Source organism: Cydia splendana, chromosome 4 (assembly GCF_910591565.1).
Source record: "Cydia splendana chromosome 4, ilCydSple1.2, whole genome shotgun sequence".
NCBI lineage: Eukaryota > Metazoa > Arthropoda > Insecta > Lepidoptera > Tortricidae > Cydia > Cydia splendana.
In genome coordinates this window covers 25099284-25119495 of record NC_085963.1, presented here as the reverse complement: position 1 = coordinate 25119495, position 20212 = coordinate 25099284, and the positions used below count along the sequence as shown (strand labels likewise).

Here is a 20212-nt window from a genome sequence, read left to right as displayed (position 1 = left end):
AGTTATCAATAGTTATTGAGCTATTCATGAGCATAAATTATTCAAATGTAAATGTTGACCTAGATGCCATTATTTGTACAGAAAACAAGAGAAAGCATCACTTTATTTCGTATCTATTTAAAAAATGTATTCAAATTAAATAACTTTTCTAAAATTTACATCATTGGGCATTATCCATTCAGTTAAAAATTAAATAAAGAGGGATAGATTATTTTATTATATCTAAGACGAGGCATTCGTAGAACGGAACGTAAAGCCAAGCTGACGTCCGTTTTCAGAAGAAACAAACCTGAAGTTGGCCGTTAGTTGTCCTGCAGGGGTACCAGGGTTTACCGCGACATTTTCGCGCGGAAAGCCGGGCGTTATTGAGCCGTGAAAACTGAAAAGTAACATGTAAATTTTGAAAATTAGCATAAGTGTATCGTTTTAGTTCATATATAGTGTTATATACAAAGTTTGTGCAAAGAAAAATCTCTAAAATTCGTGTATTTGTGTTCATAGTTGAGACATCAATACTGATGCTCAAGGAAATTTTGTTCATTGCTATTTGGATTAATTTGTGAATGATCAGGTATTTTCTCATTCTATATTTTTCATGTCTAGGATATGGCCCTAATCGTGAAGTACTTAAAGGGGTTGAAAATTTTATTGTTAGGTCTTAATTAGGTTAGAAACCTTTGGTGGGCGATAAGCCAAGCCAATACTGTCAACGGTTATTTGAGGTAGATGAGGCTTTTATTTCGGTACTAATCGGTATGATTTTTCATTAAACGTGTGTCGGGGTGGCAATGTAAAGTATCCGAGCTATTTTTATAAATTTCCAAAAGCGGATGGGTAGTGAATTGGCGAGTCCGCGACGTGTCCCAATGGCGCTGACCGTGCTTTTCGCGCGCGATCACGGCGGATTCGTGGCATTTTTTCAACCAGCTGATTGTTACATTTCCATATTTTTATTATTTCTAATTACTCTTTATGTAGTCCCGTGAATGTAAAAAATAAAAATAGTGTAAAATATCGCTCGATTAGCTCCGAAAATACCCATAGAAAAAAAAACTCCCGCCAAGCAGTAGGGGGCACGCTGTCGAAATGTCGGCCTAGATGGTCACTTTAGCAGCTAATTTTTTCATGTTATTCGATATAACACGCTTCTACAACACTACCTAAATCTTTAGAAAGCATTATTCTCGTGATAAATTTAGAATTTCGGTCTCTATTACGGTTGTCAACTGACATAACCCTATTTGCAAGTTGATCGTGACATGCGGTAATTTTTGGGTCATTATCCTAGACTTTGATGCCTATAATGATAAAAATCATTATGTATGGTTAATGATGATTAATTTATAGGGTGAGGGACTCGCGCCGCAGCTGACCAGTCCCTCGCATCATGGCGCAACCTGGGTGAGTACCGGGGCCTCCGTAGCTCGTAGCAGTGGTCTCCTGACCTTGACTAAGTATGTTTGCTTAACTCTTGACGCATGTTCGCAGCTCCCCCGATGACTGCACTGAAAAACGGATGACCCTGAAACGGAAACGGAACTCTACTGATGATGAGGTAGGCATTACTCTGGTGCTTAACTCACAACATACTAGAAATACTTATGTTACTTGAGTGAATGTTTTTAGGAGGTTGAGAACATGCCCCCGATGAAGATGGCTCAGAAATTAGAAGAAGACTTAAGCGACCAAGCAGCCCACAATGTGGTTGTGGAATCAACATCCTCCAGTGACGAGGACACCCAGTTTGGTAACATCGAGCAGCCAAGGAGTGTGTTCACCGACCTAGAATACAACCCAGATAGTTTCCTAAGCCCACCGAGTATACCTGAACTGCCAAATTGTGTGCTGAGCCCTCTGGAGAATGTGGCCAGGGGCGACTCCACACCACACACTAACAAAAGGCCCAGGTAAGAAACTAGACATATTACACTGTTTATTTTTGTGTAAGCTTTTAGGTTAATAGCACAAATCTCTAAAACACTTGAACAAAGTTTGATTTACAAGTGTTTGGTGACTATAATTTGATCCCTATGCATCCAAACACCAATATGGCCCTAAACATATCACAACCACATATTCAAAACAGTAATTCTCACCAAGGAGGAATCAATTTAAAGGGACTCCTTTACCTTACTAGCCAGTTAACTAGGGATGGAAATTACTTTGAAAGATCACTAGAATCTTGTAAGATTTTTTACTCTAGAAGAAGATTTTGATCTCTTCATGTCTTGTTCTTGGAGCTTTCCATTTTTATCAGAGGGGGTGTTATTTATAAAGGGTTGAACTACAGTTTGCAGAGTCTTAAACCTGTTATTAGTTTCATGTGTGCTAAGCAGATGTCACAATACTTCACTTGACTTCTTTCTTGTTGTTAATAATACTTCTTCTTGTAAGCCTCAATAAAAGAAGACAATAATTAAAACTAGAGGTAGGCACAAGGCGATCTTATCATCAAAAAGCAATGTCTACCAGTCAACCTACTTCTTATCATATTGTGAATATAATTTCAAAATCCTAAGTCCATTTCTGTCATTACATCTGCTCTCCATTTCCATGGAGTTTTTTTATATATGTTGTGAACTTTTATTTATTACTGTTAATGGAGAAATAGTGCATACATAATATCATATGATGTATGGTGGTTAGTACTTGATAAAGATAGATAGTTAGGCATCATCAACCTACTATAAAAAAGAAAAGTCTTAGAGGTGACCTGATGATCTGGTATAGGTTGTAAGAATCTAATTAACCCCTTGAATGCCATCAACCCAAAAGACTGAGTTGTGTATATATCGTCAAAAACGCTTATAAGGGTGGAGGTTACAAGCGTGAAGGTTACTGTCTGTATACGTTAATTACGTCACATCACTCAGGGTGGTATTTCACCTGTCCAAATTTTGATCAAATGTGCATTGCGTGAATTGCGTCTCACTCTCTCATTAAGCAAAATGTGAGACGCAAATACAATTGGTGGAATACCACCCTGAGTGATGTGACGTAATTGACGTATGCAGACTGTAAGGCAAACCTTCACGCTTTCAAAATGAGGTTTGTATTTAACTTGTACCAATAATTTGGCGTGTGCGTGACAGTTGACTAAAACAAATGGCGGTTAAACGGTTATTATACTTTACACCTGTAGTCATGTATTTAAAGAGAACTGTGTCAACAGTTTCAAGTCAAATCTTACTTCTGTTTATTTAATAGCAATTTTGTTCATCAAACTTTTTAAAGTCTGACATTTCGAAGATCTGGCCCCAATTTCACCACGGTGACAGGTGCGACAATTGTAAAATCACTGTTGCTGACGTCACAGGCATTCATGGGCTACGGTTACCACTTATCATCGGGCGGGCCGTATTCCTGTTCGCCACCATCATTGTATTATTTAAAAAAACTTTATTATATCGGAAAAAAACAGATATTTCTTTTGCGAAGTTTCTGACAATTGTCAAGATTTAGAAGAATTGTAGGTAATTCTTGACAGGTAATGAGTTATATGTCGGAATTTCGTGACAATTGTAGTGTTTCTTGTGACAATTGTCATAAACTTAGCAAGAGAAATATCTCTTTTTTCCGATATAATAAAGTTTTTTTTAATAAAACTATGATGGTGGCAAACAGGAATACAGCCCGCCCGATGGTAAGCGGTAACCGTAGCCCATGGATGCCTGTGACGTCAGCAACAGTGATGTTTTACAATTGTCGCACCTGTCACCGTGGTGAAATTGGAGCCTGATTAAAGTGATTTTTAATTGTTTGCCAAATACAATTTAATTAAAAAATTGGGCATTCATGAATGGGACATATCTATCAATACAAGTAGCATATATGACCATCAGGGGGCCTAGCCAAGATGACAATCGTACATCGACAAACGACAAACGAAAGAAAAATGTCGGGGATGACAGGTGCTACGAAAAGTCACGTGGCTATTTCCAATTTCCATACATGATTTAAGTTTCCATCAGCGTTTTCTATCAACGATTGTCAACTTGGCTAGGCCCCTAGAAGTCCTAGAACCTCATTTCGGGATATCATTATTAAAAATTTGGGATTTCCAGTAAAAATTCGGGATTCAAAAAAAAATGTAAACCTAATTTCGTAGCTAGAGTCTGTTCGGAAAGAGAAGAGTCGTGGAATGTTTTGAGCCCCGCACATTCCACGACCCTTCTCTTTCCGCACAGACTATAAATCGGGACATCTGGTCACCCTAGCATAACAGAGCTTTCCCAACACGCAGCGCGTCCTATCCTAACTTGCATGCTCGCAGTAATTAGGCCGCATTACTTAGATAACAGCGCCATTACCCCACTTGTCTGTGACAGTTTTACTAGTTACATCAACACTGACCATTGGCAGGCTTTATGTCATTGGAATAAGGGCTACGACACGTCAAATGTTGACGATGGTGAATGAAACACTTTACTGAGCTTTGATAGACTTTATGGTCTTAGCAATAAGGGTTACGAATCGTCGAGCAACAAACAGTGTGGATGACGGTACTCGTACTCACAGCTACACTTTAAATGACTGATATGCCGTCTGAAGTTATCAAAAAACTGCGAAACTTCCACGTTGAAAAAAAATCGGATAAGACTCATATTTTTGTAGGGGGGGGCCGAAATTTTCCGTTTCCATAATGAAACCCTTCATTATGGAAACTCCCTCTCCTCCATTTGTTGTGAAATTTCGTGTGGCGAGCTGTTGGGGAGTAACGACCCCACGGACCCGAGAGTCGGTCAGGGTCAGGGTCCTTCTCCGGCGTGTCTTCGTCGGCCGGAGTGGACCCCAAGGGGACCCGCAGGACTCTCAGCTCTGGCTTGCCTTCACTGACCGTCCAGAGAGGAGTCGCTAGAGCTATATGCTCCAGGGGTGGAAGTGAAAGATGCATAAAGGTACAGTGGCTGGTAACAGCCACTGGGTAGAAAGCGGCGCACACCTCTCGACACCCCTAAGCCGCTCACACCGATGCTGCTCCTGGTCGTCTTCACGAGTTTCAGGGGCCCATCTAGTCAGTGGTAAGTCACCACCTGCCTCGATAACGTGTGTTCTCTACAATAACCCAGTCTCATTGTCCACCCAAACTTCAATCCATAGACTGGTATACTATTCACTTTTTCTACAATAGTCCCAATGCCTGCTGCGACCGGTTCATGGGTAAACACCCATTGTTGCGCCTGTGAACGGGTTCCAGCAGGCGTTCTACATGACATTAAAGCTCTCCAAGGGGCCTCTACGTGTGGGATCTATATCCCCACGCAAGCCTTTCAAAAGACCGGTATTTATAGGCCCGTGAAATCCAATATAAGTATACAAACATAACATTTACCTATGCGTAACGAAGGGTCATTTACAAGGTTATTTTTACGAGTTTATGTTTTAAGGGGGGTTGTGACCTAGTTCTAGTTTCCAGTTGGCTTCAACACTTGAGTTGTGAGGTCATTTCAATATCGAAGGCAGGGCTTATTAGAAACAATAGAATGATGTTTAAAAAAACGGGTCACTGAAGACTTGTCACGGGTCCAATACATTTTGTAAATTGCTTGAGTGACCCGTTTTTATTTATTTATTTAAGAGTCAAATTGCCTTACTTTAACAAAAAAATATAGACATAGTCTACTAAAAGTTTACTTACAGAAAGTTCACGTGTCTATCAGGGTTTCATAATCTTAATTGATAATATTGATAATATTTTCATGTACCTATAGATAGCTTAGATTGCAGTGAAGTAATTGCAGTTACATATAGCAATTTTATGCACCTTACACACCTAATAGTGATAGGCTTAGTATCTTTATTATAGCCGCCTTTATTATAGCCGCACCACTTAACTAAGACAGTTCATGGGATAGTTTAAGTATTGCGATCAAAAAAGGCGGACTGTCGTCTCTATAAACATAGAAGGCTTCTCGGATGACAAAGCACAATACACATGCTGTCCTGCCCAGCGAACCCGCACACATGTTCCGTGCAAGATCTACGGGACGCAACAGACAGGGCGTTAAGCGTCGCTACCTTCTGGTCCCGCTTAATATGAAATACGAAACCATCGACACGAGAAGAAGAAGTCAGTCAAACACAGTCTTATGCCTTCAACCACACGCCCACACCATGTTCAACCATAATAACATTAATATGTGGAAGATTGCCTGAAAGGTATCACTTTTTAGCGACATGACCGCCTGTTGTCTAGTGTTTTGATGTTTTTATTTGTATTTTGGTAAACAACGAAGAATAGTGTAGTCACCTGCAATAATATGTTACTCTTCGAAGGCCGCAAAAATATGTGACGCAATCTTAATTGTATAGTTATAAGAGCGTGTCACATAATTCTTTTTGCGGCCTTCGTAGAGTAACATATTATTGCAGATGACTGTACCTATTGTTACTACAATATACTACTTATAGTTTAGTCATAGCACACCCACTAATAACCACTCTCCCCACAGCACTAGCAAGTTAGAATACCCCCTCCCCAAACGCAAGTGCCCCCTCCCCGGGCTCTCCTGGGCGGACCCCAGCGACGTGTGGAAGGGAATGTGCGAGTGCGACGCAAGATCCAGCATGAGGAAGAACCCCAGCATGTTCGACAACCATCCCAACTTGCAGCCTAGAATGCGAGCGATACTGCTCGACTGGCTTAATGAGGTGAGTGGTACCCTAGGATATAGGTTCTTACAGCACAAACAGGGGCTTTGTTGAGCTACGATTTAAGATACCAAAAGATCGTTGGATGAGGCCCTGTATGATGCTTGTCAGTCATTTAAAATACACCCGAAAACCCTTAAAACGACTCCCATGGCAACTTTCGCGTATGGCCGCCACCTTGGAATTAAATGCGATGTATGGAAGGGCATGTGCGAGCGCGACGCAAATGGAATATGAGGAGGAAACCCAACATGTTTGATAACCATCCCAACTTGCAACTACATAGGTTCTTTCAACAAAAGCCCTCAACATGTTTGAGAGTCTATCTGAGATAGCAGAAGATCGTTGGATGAGGGTAGCGCACGACAGGTCATTGTGGAGATCCTTTGGGGATCCTTCATGATAAGTGCTCGTAACAACTACCTATGTATAACCAAGTCGTGATTCGTTTTCCGATTACGATACTATTTCAGATGACCGTACATACATATGTACCCAATAAACTTTAGAAATAATCACGTCGAATGACGATTCCGTTAAACAGCTGACTTTATTATTATAATGGTATCGACCAAAGAACAGCGACATCTTAAGTCTTAACTGATCATATAAGCATCGTATGTCTTCGCAATAAGGTTGGAATACGTGTTGTCAACTTTAGCACTTCATTATGTGCATAACATAATGTTCTACATACTTAATTTTAATCAAAAGCACTTTAATTTCTGAATTTTGCTGACTTGTTAGTAATTCAGCTGTTGATGTTATTTTTAAGTAGGTATCGAATATTAATATAAACATTGATATTTTCACGCTGCATCCAGTGACACGAATAATCGAGGTAAGTTGCAAATTTGAATGTTTAGTTTACCTACTTTAAATTTTTGACTGTATTTTATTACGTTTATATATTTTTTCCATGGCAAAAGGTTTGACTATAATTTAGCACATGGGTACTTTTTTTTGATGTATTATTACTTAGCAACTTGGTTGTAGAAGGATATATTTTTCTGAAACTAAAGTTAGAAAGATATTCTCTTTATAACAGTTTCTGAAACTAAAGTTAGAAAGATATTCTGTAATAAATCTACTTAGTCAAAATGGCAAAATTGGACCTGTTATTCAGGCCCACCTTATACAATAATTCGTCGACAAAGCTATGTTGGGTACACCCAACTAACTACAGTTAGTACACTATTACACTTTTAATTTGTCATAACTCATAACCTTTCACAATGAATGCGTGACATAACTGGCCACATCAAATTCTTGAGTCTTAAAATCCTAAATAAAAATTAACACCAGCATCGGAACTGCGATATTGGGGCCGTTGACCCCTTTTTTGCACAGTGCGTTGACCTTTTCAGAACCTCCGCGTTTCGGCCACCATTATTACAACGTTTTTATAACGAACGTCATTTGTTATCACTTATGAAAACCTGATATAATTTCGCAAATTAAGTGAAATCGGTATTTAAGTTCAATATTGAGTGTACACATGTTTTTTTGTCGATTAGATGTCTATGTCATGCTGATCGTTTTGTTGGAATAGCTAAATGTATGTATATGAAAAATAGATTGACATCCATTTGTAAGTTCTAATCGGCGACCCTTTCGCTAGAATCAATCATGCCTAGTGGACGAGCCTCCCGCCCGCCGAGCATGTGTGCAAGCCGTTAATATGGTAATGACCCCTCATGGCGCCCGCTACACAAAAAATATAAATAAACTTCATTAACAATAATAATCCGTGCTACAGGAAGTGTGCTACGACAACCTTCTTAAATTATTAACAATTTGCAAATGATCCTCCGTAGTGTAACGCGATCTTGAGATTCACAAAAACTATTGTTAAAATATGCAATTCAACGTCGTGTTTTTGAGCTTCATATGAAGAATGTGGACTGCAACCAAACATCGACGAAGATTGCCAAACAGTTTCGTAGTCGCAATCAATCGTACTTTTGAAATATCTTTATTTTGGCCACACATAAGTACCTTAAAAGTAGCATAACTACATATTATAAAACTATATGTTATAACTAAAAATTACGAAAAACACATTATGGCTGCGATTCCTTCCGCAACCCCACAGTGTTAGGGAACCGCCGAAACTTGACACCCTTCGGTCAAAACGCCTCTTTGGTGAAGGTCGCTAGATTTTCAGTCGGGCAGTCACCATCAGATATATCGGAACGATCAAGGTACTCGAAATTTCTGGTGTGGATGCTTTAGTCAGATATTTGTGAATACCCTGGCCGCTCTAATATATTTGATGGCGAAAGTAATCTGTTCGCTATAAGCAATAAGTCACGTCTAATGTTATTATCATTGTGAAGTGTGCACTCGGTAGGTACTAATTTCTCAAATTAACATATTTATTCGAGGGTTGTTTTAGGCCGGGGTAAAGAAAGGGTTGAACAGGTTCACGAGGTACAGCCCCGTCCCCGTGCCAGCATTATTTGTAAGCTGAAATAGTTTACAGGATAAAAACGCTTAGCTATTACTATAAACAGTATAAACAAACAAACAATCAGAATTGTACGATCCTGTAGAAATTCGCCTTTTACTTTGAATCTACGTATTCTATGATAATATGATGTATGGCAACATTAAAACTTATTTAAATCTGCACAAAAAAAAAGTCCTACATGCCTTTGCGGAAAACATACATAATCTTGGAGAAAATACTTGGTGTCGCTACTAAATCTCCGTGCTGGTAGCTGTGTTGACGGCAGGTGCAATGGTGACGTGATGTGACGTCACGCGTTACGTCTCGGGCTCTGAAGCGTCGGTCGCTACACTCGCTACTAGTTACTAGACAATACCTCGTCTACGCCGCTTAGCAACAAAGACATGGTCTATGCAAGCTTGATATGTATAACTATAATATAGGGGTGAATAATATACAATTTATTTTATTTATTACTAAACTTAATAACATAACAGTTGTAAGTGTACACTCGACACTTAAAATTAAGTTAGAGGTAATATTATATTATCATCAAGAATTTTCATATCGTTTAGCTCTAGTTTAACAGTGTCTGATAATGATAATGCTCTTTTTTTGTTATAGGTAGTTTTAAGGAATTTCTAAGCCTAGTTTTATTTTACTATTTAAGAGCTACAAACTAGATGTCTGTTAATAAAGCTGTCGTACAAAAGTTAGCAAATTCCTTTTAAAATTATTATTCATGATTAGTGTTGCCTCGAGACCTTCAGACTTTCCTGCTAGATATACTCACTCGTGAATTTCCTTAAATTTTAAAGGGAAGTGTCTTATAATAATGTACTTAAGTTTCGACCTGGACCAGAACAGCTGATTTTGTTTACGAACAAAAGTATAGTTATATTATAATACATTATTTGAGGGTAGACGAGATTGTCGAGGGAATGTACTCGATAATAATGTCAAATAATTATCAAACCAAGATCCGAATTTTAAAGCGCGAATGCCGCTTTTGAAATACATACTTTTAAGTCAACTCTTACATTACGTCATTTCGATGAGCACTCATAATCCTGAAGATTCACTGCACAAAAAACGACCTTTGAAAGTGGCCTTTTTGGGCGAGACTAGTTTTTGCGGCGTACTTAATAGCAACATTAATTCATGACCATTTGAGGATTTTATGTCTTTGGAATAAGGTTTAAGAACTGTCAGTGAACAGTGCGGACGGTGCGCCTGCAGCGGGGCCTCAATCGGCCTCGCAGTACCGCTATGTTGGCATTATGTAATGCGAATTGATAATACATGGATTCCGATTCGATTCCTGTCGCAGGTGTTTCAGTTTCTTGTCTATCCTTTGGCTCACAAAAATAAATTCTTTGCAAAGTATCACTTGCAATTAAGTCGTAAAGTTATTTTTTTTGTAGGAACATTCTTGAACGAGGTTCAGCGTTTCAAAGCTTTTGAACTGCAGTTTAAGTTGACGATTATAGCCGTATTGCAATACATTGCAATTGCATTGTATTAGCTAGTGAAAGCGGGAAAGTACACATACCGAGGTGATTAGAAACATTCCCGCTTATCGGCCCATGTAGGTCGCAACGTACTTAAATCTAGGCTAGTACGACGTAGGTAGGTCATACGTAACGTAAACCTAGGTACAATCATAGCGTACTTGACTAGATACGTGTTTAAGTGCGTTATCATTGGGACATCATTAACGTATGGTTATGGCGACCATGTGTCTTGCATTTTATGTTGACAACTTTGTACAAAACCACCCACGTACAGCGGGCCTAACCAACATGTCATTTTTTTATGATATAGCAGGCAAACGATTAGACGAATCGCGGGATGTTAAGAAATCGTTGAGGTTAATTAATTTTTGAAGTCAATCGTTGAATAATGTATGGAGAATTGGAAATAGTCGCGTAACTTTTCGTAGCATCTGTCATCCCGATACATTTTTTCTTTTCGTTTGGAGTTTGCCGATATAGTCCATGTACGGTTATCATCTTGACTTGGCCGCCAGGTGCTTGGACGAATATATCTCCCTCATGTGATGTTGGAACCCAATTTGAAATGGCTATCAAATTAAAGTTGGAACATTCGACAATCCTAGGCTATCGTACCAAACGCCAGTGTTCTTTAAGGCTCACTTATATAGACGGTACGAGAACTCGCATACGAGTTTCCTTACATGGCGGTATTTGATAGATGTGTTGAATTGGTTAGGACTTAGGTTAGTTCTCACACATATCTGAATCTTTAGCCAACTATTTACACACATAAATAATGAATTCTTTATACAGCTGTGCTTTGATTATTTTTTGTACAAATTATTGATGACCAATCCATATATATAGGATGACAGATATAATACTGTTGTGTTAAGAAATTACGCACTCACGGAAGTGCTGTCAAAAATAGTGATTAAATTGGTGTACCAAAATAACACCAGTATCCACTTTTCTACATACATATACATAAGTATCCACTTTTCTACGCAGCCTGCATGGCAACGTTGGTACTTAATTTGGGGAACTTACTCTACAAACTATCGTCTACTCTACAATTTTGTGGTGTATGTGTAGTCGCGAGCTGTTAATATGAGACTTAAATTACGTGATCTCAGGCCGTCAGTGAAGCATCTAATAGCTAATTTTTCATTAATTGGTTTCAAGACGCTGTAGGCATTGCTGTCGCCGTCGGCCTGCGATATTGTTATATCTACAAATATTTTTTCTAATCTCTTACCATACTCATCTATAGTACTGGTACTGGTACTTTCTTTAGTAAGTTGAGAGTGAAGCGCGGTTGGGGATTTCTTTGTCAATAGATGAATAATGTAATATGATAATGTTGATGTATTTGTTGTGCAGGTATGCGAAGTGTACAAACTACACCGGGAGACATTCCACCTGACCGTGGACTACGTGGACCGGTATCTCTCCAACACGGACGACGTGCAAAAGGGACGGCTGCAGCTCATTGGTGAGTTGTTGTATATTTTAATGTTTGGACCTGCCTGGGGATCTTGGAACCTTTTCCTAACTTGGGGGTAAGGAATCGGTGCTACAGCAGTCGGGAAAAAAAATTACTAGTCCATACAGCCAAATCAGGACGGGAGTTGGTGTACAAATAGGGACTCGTATTTTACTCCACCACGCATAACAGCCGTTGGAAAACTCCAATACAAAAAAAACAGCTCTTTAGCATTATCCAAGCTGAAACTACGGGGGTTCGAAAATACGAAGAAACGTGCCGAGAAAAGATATGCACTGCCTTTTGCCCTTTCCAATTTGACATTGTGTACGGTGAGTTTCATCAGTGGTTACTCTCATAGTGTACGTCTGAATGTCTGTCAAGTTAAACCAGTTTGACAGCACTGGCTTCCCTCGACTGTGTCTCTTTGTCTCGTCTTGGCGGAGGCACGGCCGTGCCCCCAGATCCTACTGTATTGCCAACACATGAACACATTCCAAATATCTAGTACCATCAGAAAAAACCGGCCAAATGCGAGTTGGACACGCGCACGAAGAGTTCCGTACCATTACCCAAAAAACTGTCAGAAAAATCATGTTTGTTGTATGGGAGCCCCACTTAAATATTTATTTTATTCTGTTTTTAGTATTTTTGTTATATCGGCAACAGAAACACATCATCTGTGAAAATTCCAACTGTCTAGCTATCACGGTTCATGAGATACAGCCTGGTGACGGCAGACGGACATAGAGGAGTCTTAGTAATGGGTCCCGTTGTTACCCTTTAGGTACGGAACCCTAAAAAACAACGCTGTTTGAGATTTACTAACAACGATTAGGGTAAATTCTGTTGTGATATGGTAATAACGTGACAGATTATAAACACGCTTTCAAACCTCTAATTACTCTATACATGCCTCTTCACCTGCAATATTTACAGCACCACAAAAATTCCAGGTATCACTTGCCTCTTCATCGCCGCAAAAGTCGAAGAAGTCTACCCACCGAAGATCGGCGAGTTCGCGTACGTCACCGACGGCGCCTGCACCACCGACGAAATCCTCCTCGAAGAGCTCCTCATCCTCAAAATACTATCCTGGAACATCACGCCTATTACTATAAACAGCTGGTTAAATGTGTACATGCAGCTGGCCAGTGAAGGGAGGAGCGCGAAGCGGAGATTGATAAGTGAAACCGATGTGGGCGCGAACGCGTTACGAGGGTACACGTTCGTGTTCCCGCAGTACAGTTCGCTGGAGTTCGTGGTGTGCGGGCAGCTGATCGACCTGGCCGTGCTGCACACGGACGTGAACCAGTTCTCGTACAGCGTGGTGGCCGCGGCGGCGATCGCGCACGCCTTCGATAAGGACCTGGCCATTAGGGTGTCGGGTGAGTTTTATATTCTATGTAATATCCTAGCCAAGTAATCGAATCAAATCATGTGTAGAATAAATCACGTGAGTGATAATTCTTTACTTTTACTTGTCAATTGGCTCTCTTAGCTATGTCCCCTGACCTCTTACCCCCTTATTCATAAAACTTTACGGGCCTTATTTACTTAAATTATGTTTTAACCCTTTCTTACAAATACATAAGTCAAAATGACAGATAAAGACAAACGATTCATAGCTAATTCAGGCTTTTAACGCGTTTATGAATAACGCCATTTATGTTTCTGTAAGTATTTCAGTTTTTTTTACTTGGGACATATTTTGAAGTAAGTGGTATGCACACATATTTTTACAATTGACTACAACTACAACTTAGCTGGTATGAAGATGGAGACAAGAAAGCAGTTAGAATCGTCTTGATAAGCAGTACATAAATAACTGTCTCAAGCACGGTTTAGTCGGCGATAAAAGCTTGTAATGAAAATGTATTTCTTAACAAAAAGTCTCTTTGTTATGCTTTACATACTTCAAAGATAGATAACCGAATTTACTAGCTGCTCAACAAAGTGTTTTTCTATACAGAATTATTTTAAACTTTGTAGCTGTATTCTTTATGGATGGCTTTATGCATTATACAACGCCACATGTTTTGCGTAAGCTCAGGTGGTGCCTCCCAAATGTATGGTAATATTCGCGGCGTCGCTCTCGGAAACATAAATACGTTGACCCAGTAGTAACAGCTACACATCAACTGACCTGTCCTAAATCTTATTGTCAAGACATAAAGCTTACATTTGATCAGTTTAAAAGTGCCGCTATTGGTACATCGCAAACACAGTTAGTTGACAATTCTTCAACCTTATTTCAACGACTTAAGATATATCAATGGTTAGTTTAAAGTGATTTATTAGTACTTGTGACGTGACGGCCAATGTCACGCAGGTCCTACATATCGTTACTTTTCATATGAAAGGGGCCCTCGAATTGATTGTTAAAAAAAATCGATGAATTTAAAGTTCTGAAGGTAATACCTCTGCTCACACTCACAATATCTTTATTTCGCTTTACGACATGACAACGTCGGCCGAGCCGAGAGATGTCTTTTACACTCTTTTTGCGTAGACATAAAGCTTTTTCATACTCATAATCTTTATTGCATATCACATTGTACCCTTAATTATCTATTACCTATACATAGAATTGTTTTTTTTTTCTATCGGCTTTTGACGATTCCGCGTCGATGGGTGTGGGAAAAAAAAGTAAATGGGTGGATTTTAATGAGTATTTATTTATTAAATACAGCTAATGTGGTTGTTGTCGTCATGCGGACGACTACCGAAGTGGAGTCTGTGCAAAAACATCCGACACTTTTAATTTTATATGTTATTTCTGACTTTTCTATTGTTTTAACGCATTTGGTCCCACGGAAAGTAATTGTCATCATCTAAGCCTGTTCGAGATAGTTGATTAATTGATTACATTTATAACATAACATCTCGTTTGTATCCTTAGATCCTTACGCGCCATTGTTTTGTAGCGTTATTCAGGCCGCTACAGCCTCAATTAGCTATTGTCTGTAATTTTGACTGATGTATTTGTAAGAAACGGATCAATTAACTTGCAAATTGTTATGAATAAGGGATTTAAATTACAACATACTATCCCCCATTCCAGGCTGGACGTGGGAAGTCCTGGAGCCGTGCTACCGATGGCTGGCGCCGTCCGTGGCCGTGGTGAAGGCCGAGGGCGCCGTCAGCGCCGTCCGCGGCGGCGACGGCGAGTTCCTGCAGCGCGCCGCCGGCCTCGACCTCATCTGTCCCGACCTCAACGTGGACGAGAGCCATCGCATACAGTCGCACAACGTCACGCTCGACATGTTTGTGAGTACCTCATGTTGTGAGGCGTGTTACAGACACCTCATGTCCCCCGACCTCGACGTCTAGAGCTACCGCATACTGTCGCACATCTTCAAATATTTCAAATTGTGGGTACAAGCAATATCCCTTGTAAGCCCAATAAATAGCCAATGTAGTGAGTTCAAGTTTCCTTGACGCTCCTTGGACGTTATTTAGGGAAAAGGATCCAAATATCTGTCTAATGTAAAATATAATAATGATGAATTTTTGAGAAAAATGGAACGAAAAGGATATGGAGCCTTGTTCATTGTTCTAAGGATTTTGAAACAAAAAAAGAGAGTCCTACCATGATCTACATTGCGTAATAAATGATGAAATGGACTACAAAACCGTCACTGACATATTTGTTCCCGTTACATAACAAATAAGCACATATGCACAGAATAGGGATTGCAAACCGGATTGATTTTCAATCCGGCCGGATCCGGTTAGGGTCATTCCACCGTTTCGGGTGTTACACTTGAACTCTTAAAATAAGGTTTTATTCGATATTGTAACAGGAACTAGGAGGTTATAACTATTGATTCATCTACTACTTTGATAATATTTTCTTTTCCTGTACACACATAATTAAAGTATAAGAGCAATAACGAGAGAATCACTAAAAAGTAGCTGTTTCGGGCGTTACGGGAATTGGCCTATACCTTCTGACCATCAGTACCAAAATGCATAATTTAGCGAATTTTGTCAAGTAACCTCCAGTTTTATTTATGTCAAGTAATAATAGTTAGTATAGTCTACTGAAACACTGAAGTAACACTTAGTATCACTTTTCAATTAATTTTAATAAAATAAATTACCTGTTTCGGGTGTTACTCATGGTTCGTTTCGGGTGTTACGAGTACGAAATTAAGACAGATTTATACGAAATTATGGCTCATTTTATTGAAATAATTGTCTTTTTAATAAATTCGATTAAAAACATAAGTAATAAATGCTGAATTATTATAAAATACATTAATCTTAACAATAAAAACTGTTTCTCGAAGATATCATAATTATTTTTCTTTCGATGCGAATATTACCGAAAATATTCACTTAATCAAAAAATGGTTGATGGTGACACCTATTCATTTTGAAAGATCTATCCAACGACACCCCACATCACAGGATTAAAGTCGCAAAAAAATTAAAAATATTTTGTACAGGAGCAAACCTAAAAAAAAATGTTTTTGTAGTTTTTGTGTTACTACTTTGTCGCCATGATTGATTTATGTATCCATGCCAAATTGCAGCTTTCTAGCACTAACCATCACGGAGAAAAGCCGGGGACTGACAGGCGGACGTACAACACGTTTCGGGTGTTACACAACTTCAAACTTTAAAACATACGACTAAAGCAGACGCTAAAACAACAACTATTACACATTTGCATAGGTTCACATCATAGCCTTTCTGTGGCAAAACATGTTTGGCTTATAGTTAATTACGGGAAAAGTTACACATACTTTTATCTCTTTTTCGTTTCGGGTGTTACTTTGAGACCACAGTCTAGAATACTCTTCTAAAAACCGATTAATCCATGCTTTTTAATATTTTTAAAGACAAATTATAAAATTACGATATTTTACCTGAAATAACTGCGGGAAATTTGTAACAGTTTACAGTTACTTTCTTTTTAATTAGTCTTGCCAATATCGCTGTATAAAATTAGTTTTACGCCTATCATTTAAACGTTGCGATCAAGTACATGAAAAACATGTAAAAATTGATTTTTTTCGGTTTTTTTTTCTGACATGATGGTTTGGTATGTTTTCTATGGAAATAGGTTAGTGTTGACTTCTTAAACTAATTTTCATTTTTGAACCCTTGGTAGCGTTTATTATGGAATGACCCGTTAGGTATAAGGATATTAAAATTAATTAAATGACATATTTTTCAAGTTTTATGCGTTATATGAGAAACAAAGGGTATTTTTACAAATGTATTCATAAAACAACATTTTGAAGTTAATAAGAAATAACTTTTTAACAATAAAATAATCCTAAGTATTAAAAAGTGTCACATAGTCAAAGTCAATCTCAATTTAAAAATAAAATTTGAAATCTAAGTCATTTATTAATTTTATTATATTTAATCATCCACATTCTGCTCAAATTTATACGTTTACATTAAAAATATAAATTTGATTAGATTCCAAAGCCTGTTAATGGGATAATTATGGGATGGGAAATGGAACTCCTTGAAAGGACAAGTTTTCGTAACTGTTCTTTGATGGAATTATTTGTAACGCTGACATCCATTCTAGTAACAAGTTATTTTACTTTTAACCAAAATTGTATAAAATGCGCTCCAATATTATTATCTTGCTTTCATTTTTTATCGGTGAAAATAGTTTTATAGCCTAAATCACAAGTAAATAAATAATTCATGAATAAATATTTGGGAACAATTTTATACAGATCGACCTACTCGTAGCCCCAAACCAAGCAAAGGTTGTAATATTATGGGTACTAGCTAGCTCTAGGTAGTACTTCTAGGCGACGATATATATACATATAGTATATTGATAAATACATGCTTATACCGGGTGTGGCCTGTAACATGAGCAAATAATTAAAACATAGATTGTACTCCTCAAACAGTGACACTTTTGTTCAACAACTTTTAAAAATTATGAAGTATTTAGACTCCCTATTTTTCATACAAAATAAATATTATCTTCAATGGACGCCATCGCCACGCCATATCATTGTGATTGACGTTGCTTGTCACGCCTTATACATAACAAAATTCGCAATATATTGCGTCTAAGAATAAACTTTAAAGTGTATTATAAATCAAACCCCATAACCCCAAGTTATTTTAAAAGTCGCTGATCAAATGTTGGTCAGTATGAGGAGTACAGCATACTGTTCAATTTTTTGCTCATATTACAAGCCACACCCGGTATACGTAGAAAACACCCATAACTCAGGAACAAATATCTGTGTTCCTCACACAAATAAATGCCCTTACCGGTATTCAAACCCAGGACCATCGGCTTCATAGGCAGGGTCACTGAATGGTCACTACTCACAAGGCCAGACCGGTCGTTACAAATGCCTTTCATGGCATCTCCATCCTTTAAATTTTACTTCTAATTATTTAATTAATCGTCGTATCGTGCCGATTCGTGCCACCAACATGAAAGAAGAGGAAATCCTCTTCTGTTCTCAATCATCGTCATATTAAATATCTTCTTATTTTACAAAATATGGATTTTTTCATTCGTTCTTTATTCTGTTTAACTTCTTTCTTCTATCCGTCGCCTTTATCTCACCTAAAACGCGCAGTGGGTGCTGCGTGCGGTCTTTTTTTCTATTATCCCGGATCCGGTCCGGATCCGGTGATTTCAACCGGATCCGGTGGCTCCTAAAAAGTGCCGGATCCGGCCGGATTACCGGATCCGCCGGACCGGATTGCAATCCCTAGCACAGAACTATGTAAAGTGAAGTACTTCGCAGCTCAGCTGATATGAAGCAGGATACCAGTAACCACATCCCACCTCGTACACAATAACACTCGTAGCGATAAGTAACATAATTAATTCTCTCGCGACAACCGGTAAACGAGCTTTTAATTACCGTGTTTAGAAAGATATAGCAATATTTACTTTAACGGGACTTAATCGTGTAAAATATTACCTCCGACGTTTCTAGGACGGCATTGTTCTCGTGGTCTGACTGGTAAAAGTAAATAACAAATCGTGAGAGAGTAAATAAGATGTAACAATACTTATTAGGCCGTATATACTTCGAAAAAAAAGTTATTGTTACTTATTATTTTCACGGTGCTTAAAAACGAACTCTTTATAGTTTCGCCATGTAAGACTGTGCTTCACATCTCTTCTCCGCACCGCTGTATCACAATACATCCAATCTATTTGTTGATTCCTCTCATCCAGGCCTCAGTGGAAAGGCAGCCTTCGTCCGTGGCTTATTTCAGTGACCATTTCAGTGCTAGAAAGCCGTAAAGAGGCTAACTTATTTTAAATCAATAAATTATTATAGGGTTATAGAACCGATCGACACAGGCTCACAGTATCAACGGGTCGTTAGGTTTGACGGAAGTTTACAAATATCATCCTAATCCCTTCTCGTTTCAGGACAAAGTGATCCACTCGCCCACCGACGAGCCGTCCGTGTCCACGCACATCCCCGCCGACATGTACCCCCCCACGCCGCCGCAGTCCGACCAGAAGAGCCCCCCGCCGCCCACCAAGACCCCCTCCAGCTCCGGCAGGCCCGACGTGCGGCTGCACGCTGACGAATAGGATACTTTCACTTGTGTACTTTGCTGAGGTATTAAATTAAGGTTTCTTTTACAATTTTGAGATAGATTTCAAGCCCTTGTTTCACCACGGTGACAATTGCCACCCGTGACAATTCGCCGTACGTTGCCGGTCCGACAAGGAAATATTGACGCTATCGTCGTTACTTATCAACCTAGAAATGAAACAGGGAATTGTCAGTGTGGATTGTCAGTCACCATGGTGAAATACTAAAGCTGTGTGCAATTTTAAAGGTAAGGACAAACGGAGCCCGCGTTCGCAACGTATTCATTGCGTTACGACAATCTCAAACCTGAAATGTATACAGTGTGGAAAGATAAGTCGGGCCCTGGAGGGAAACTACCTTAAATCCTTAAGCTGGCTCATTTTACTTAAAGGAGACATTCCTTTATTTTTAAAAATAAACAAAACTGCATTCAAAGATTTTCTAAAACTCGCTTGCCTCGCCCGGGACTCGAACCGACTAAAAATTCCAAAAAATAAACACTCGCAATTTTATTCTACTAAGCAATACAGTTAATGTTAATGATAAAATTTCTCCAAGAAAC

The 20212-nt window shown here is 38.9% G+C and overlaps 1 protein-coding gene across 1 annotated transcript; it reads left to right on the top strand.

Annotated features, from left to right (window-relative positions):
* Nucleotides 1–295: 295 nt before the first annotated feature.
* On the top strand, nt 296–19646 carry LOC134789602 (G1/S-specific cyclin-E). Its single transcript, XM_063760173.1, has 9 exons — nt 296–571; nt 1348–1401; nt 1489–1555; nt 1627–1907; nt 6453–6651; nt 11983–12094; nt 13042–13473; nt 15150–15376; nt 19479–19646. Exons 2-9 carry the CDS (start codon nt 1388–1390, stop codon nt 19644–19646), a joined length of 1500 nt encoding a protein of 499 aa, XP_063616243.1. The 5' UTR covers nt 296–571; nt 1348–1387.
* Nucleotides 19647–20212: the final 566 nt, after the last annotated feature.

Excerpts from the sequence above, each read along its gene's own strand:
- LOC134789602 (XM_063760173.1), top strand. Across the intron at positions 6,652-11,982 it reads TGCTCGACTGGCTTAATGAG|GTATGCGAAGTGTACAAACT; the intron begins GTGAGTGGTACC and ends TTTGTTGTGCAG. Across the intron at positions 12,095-13,041 it reads GGGACGGCTGCAGCTCATTG|GTATCACTTGCCTCTTCATC; the intron begins GTGAGTTGTTGT and ends CAAAAATTCCAG.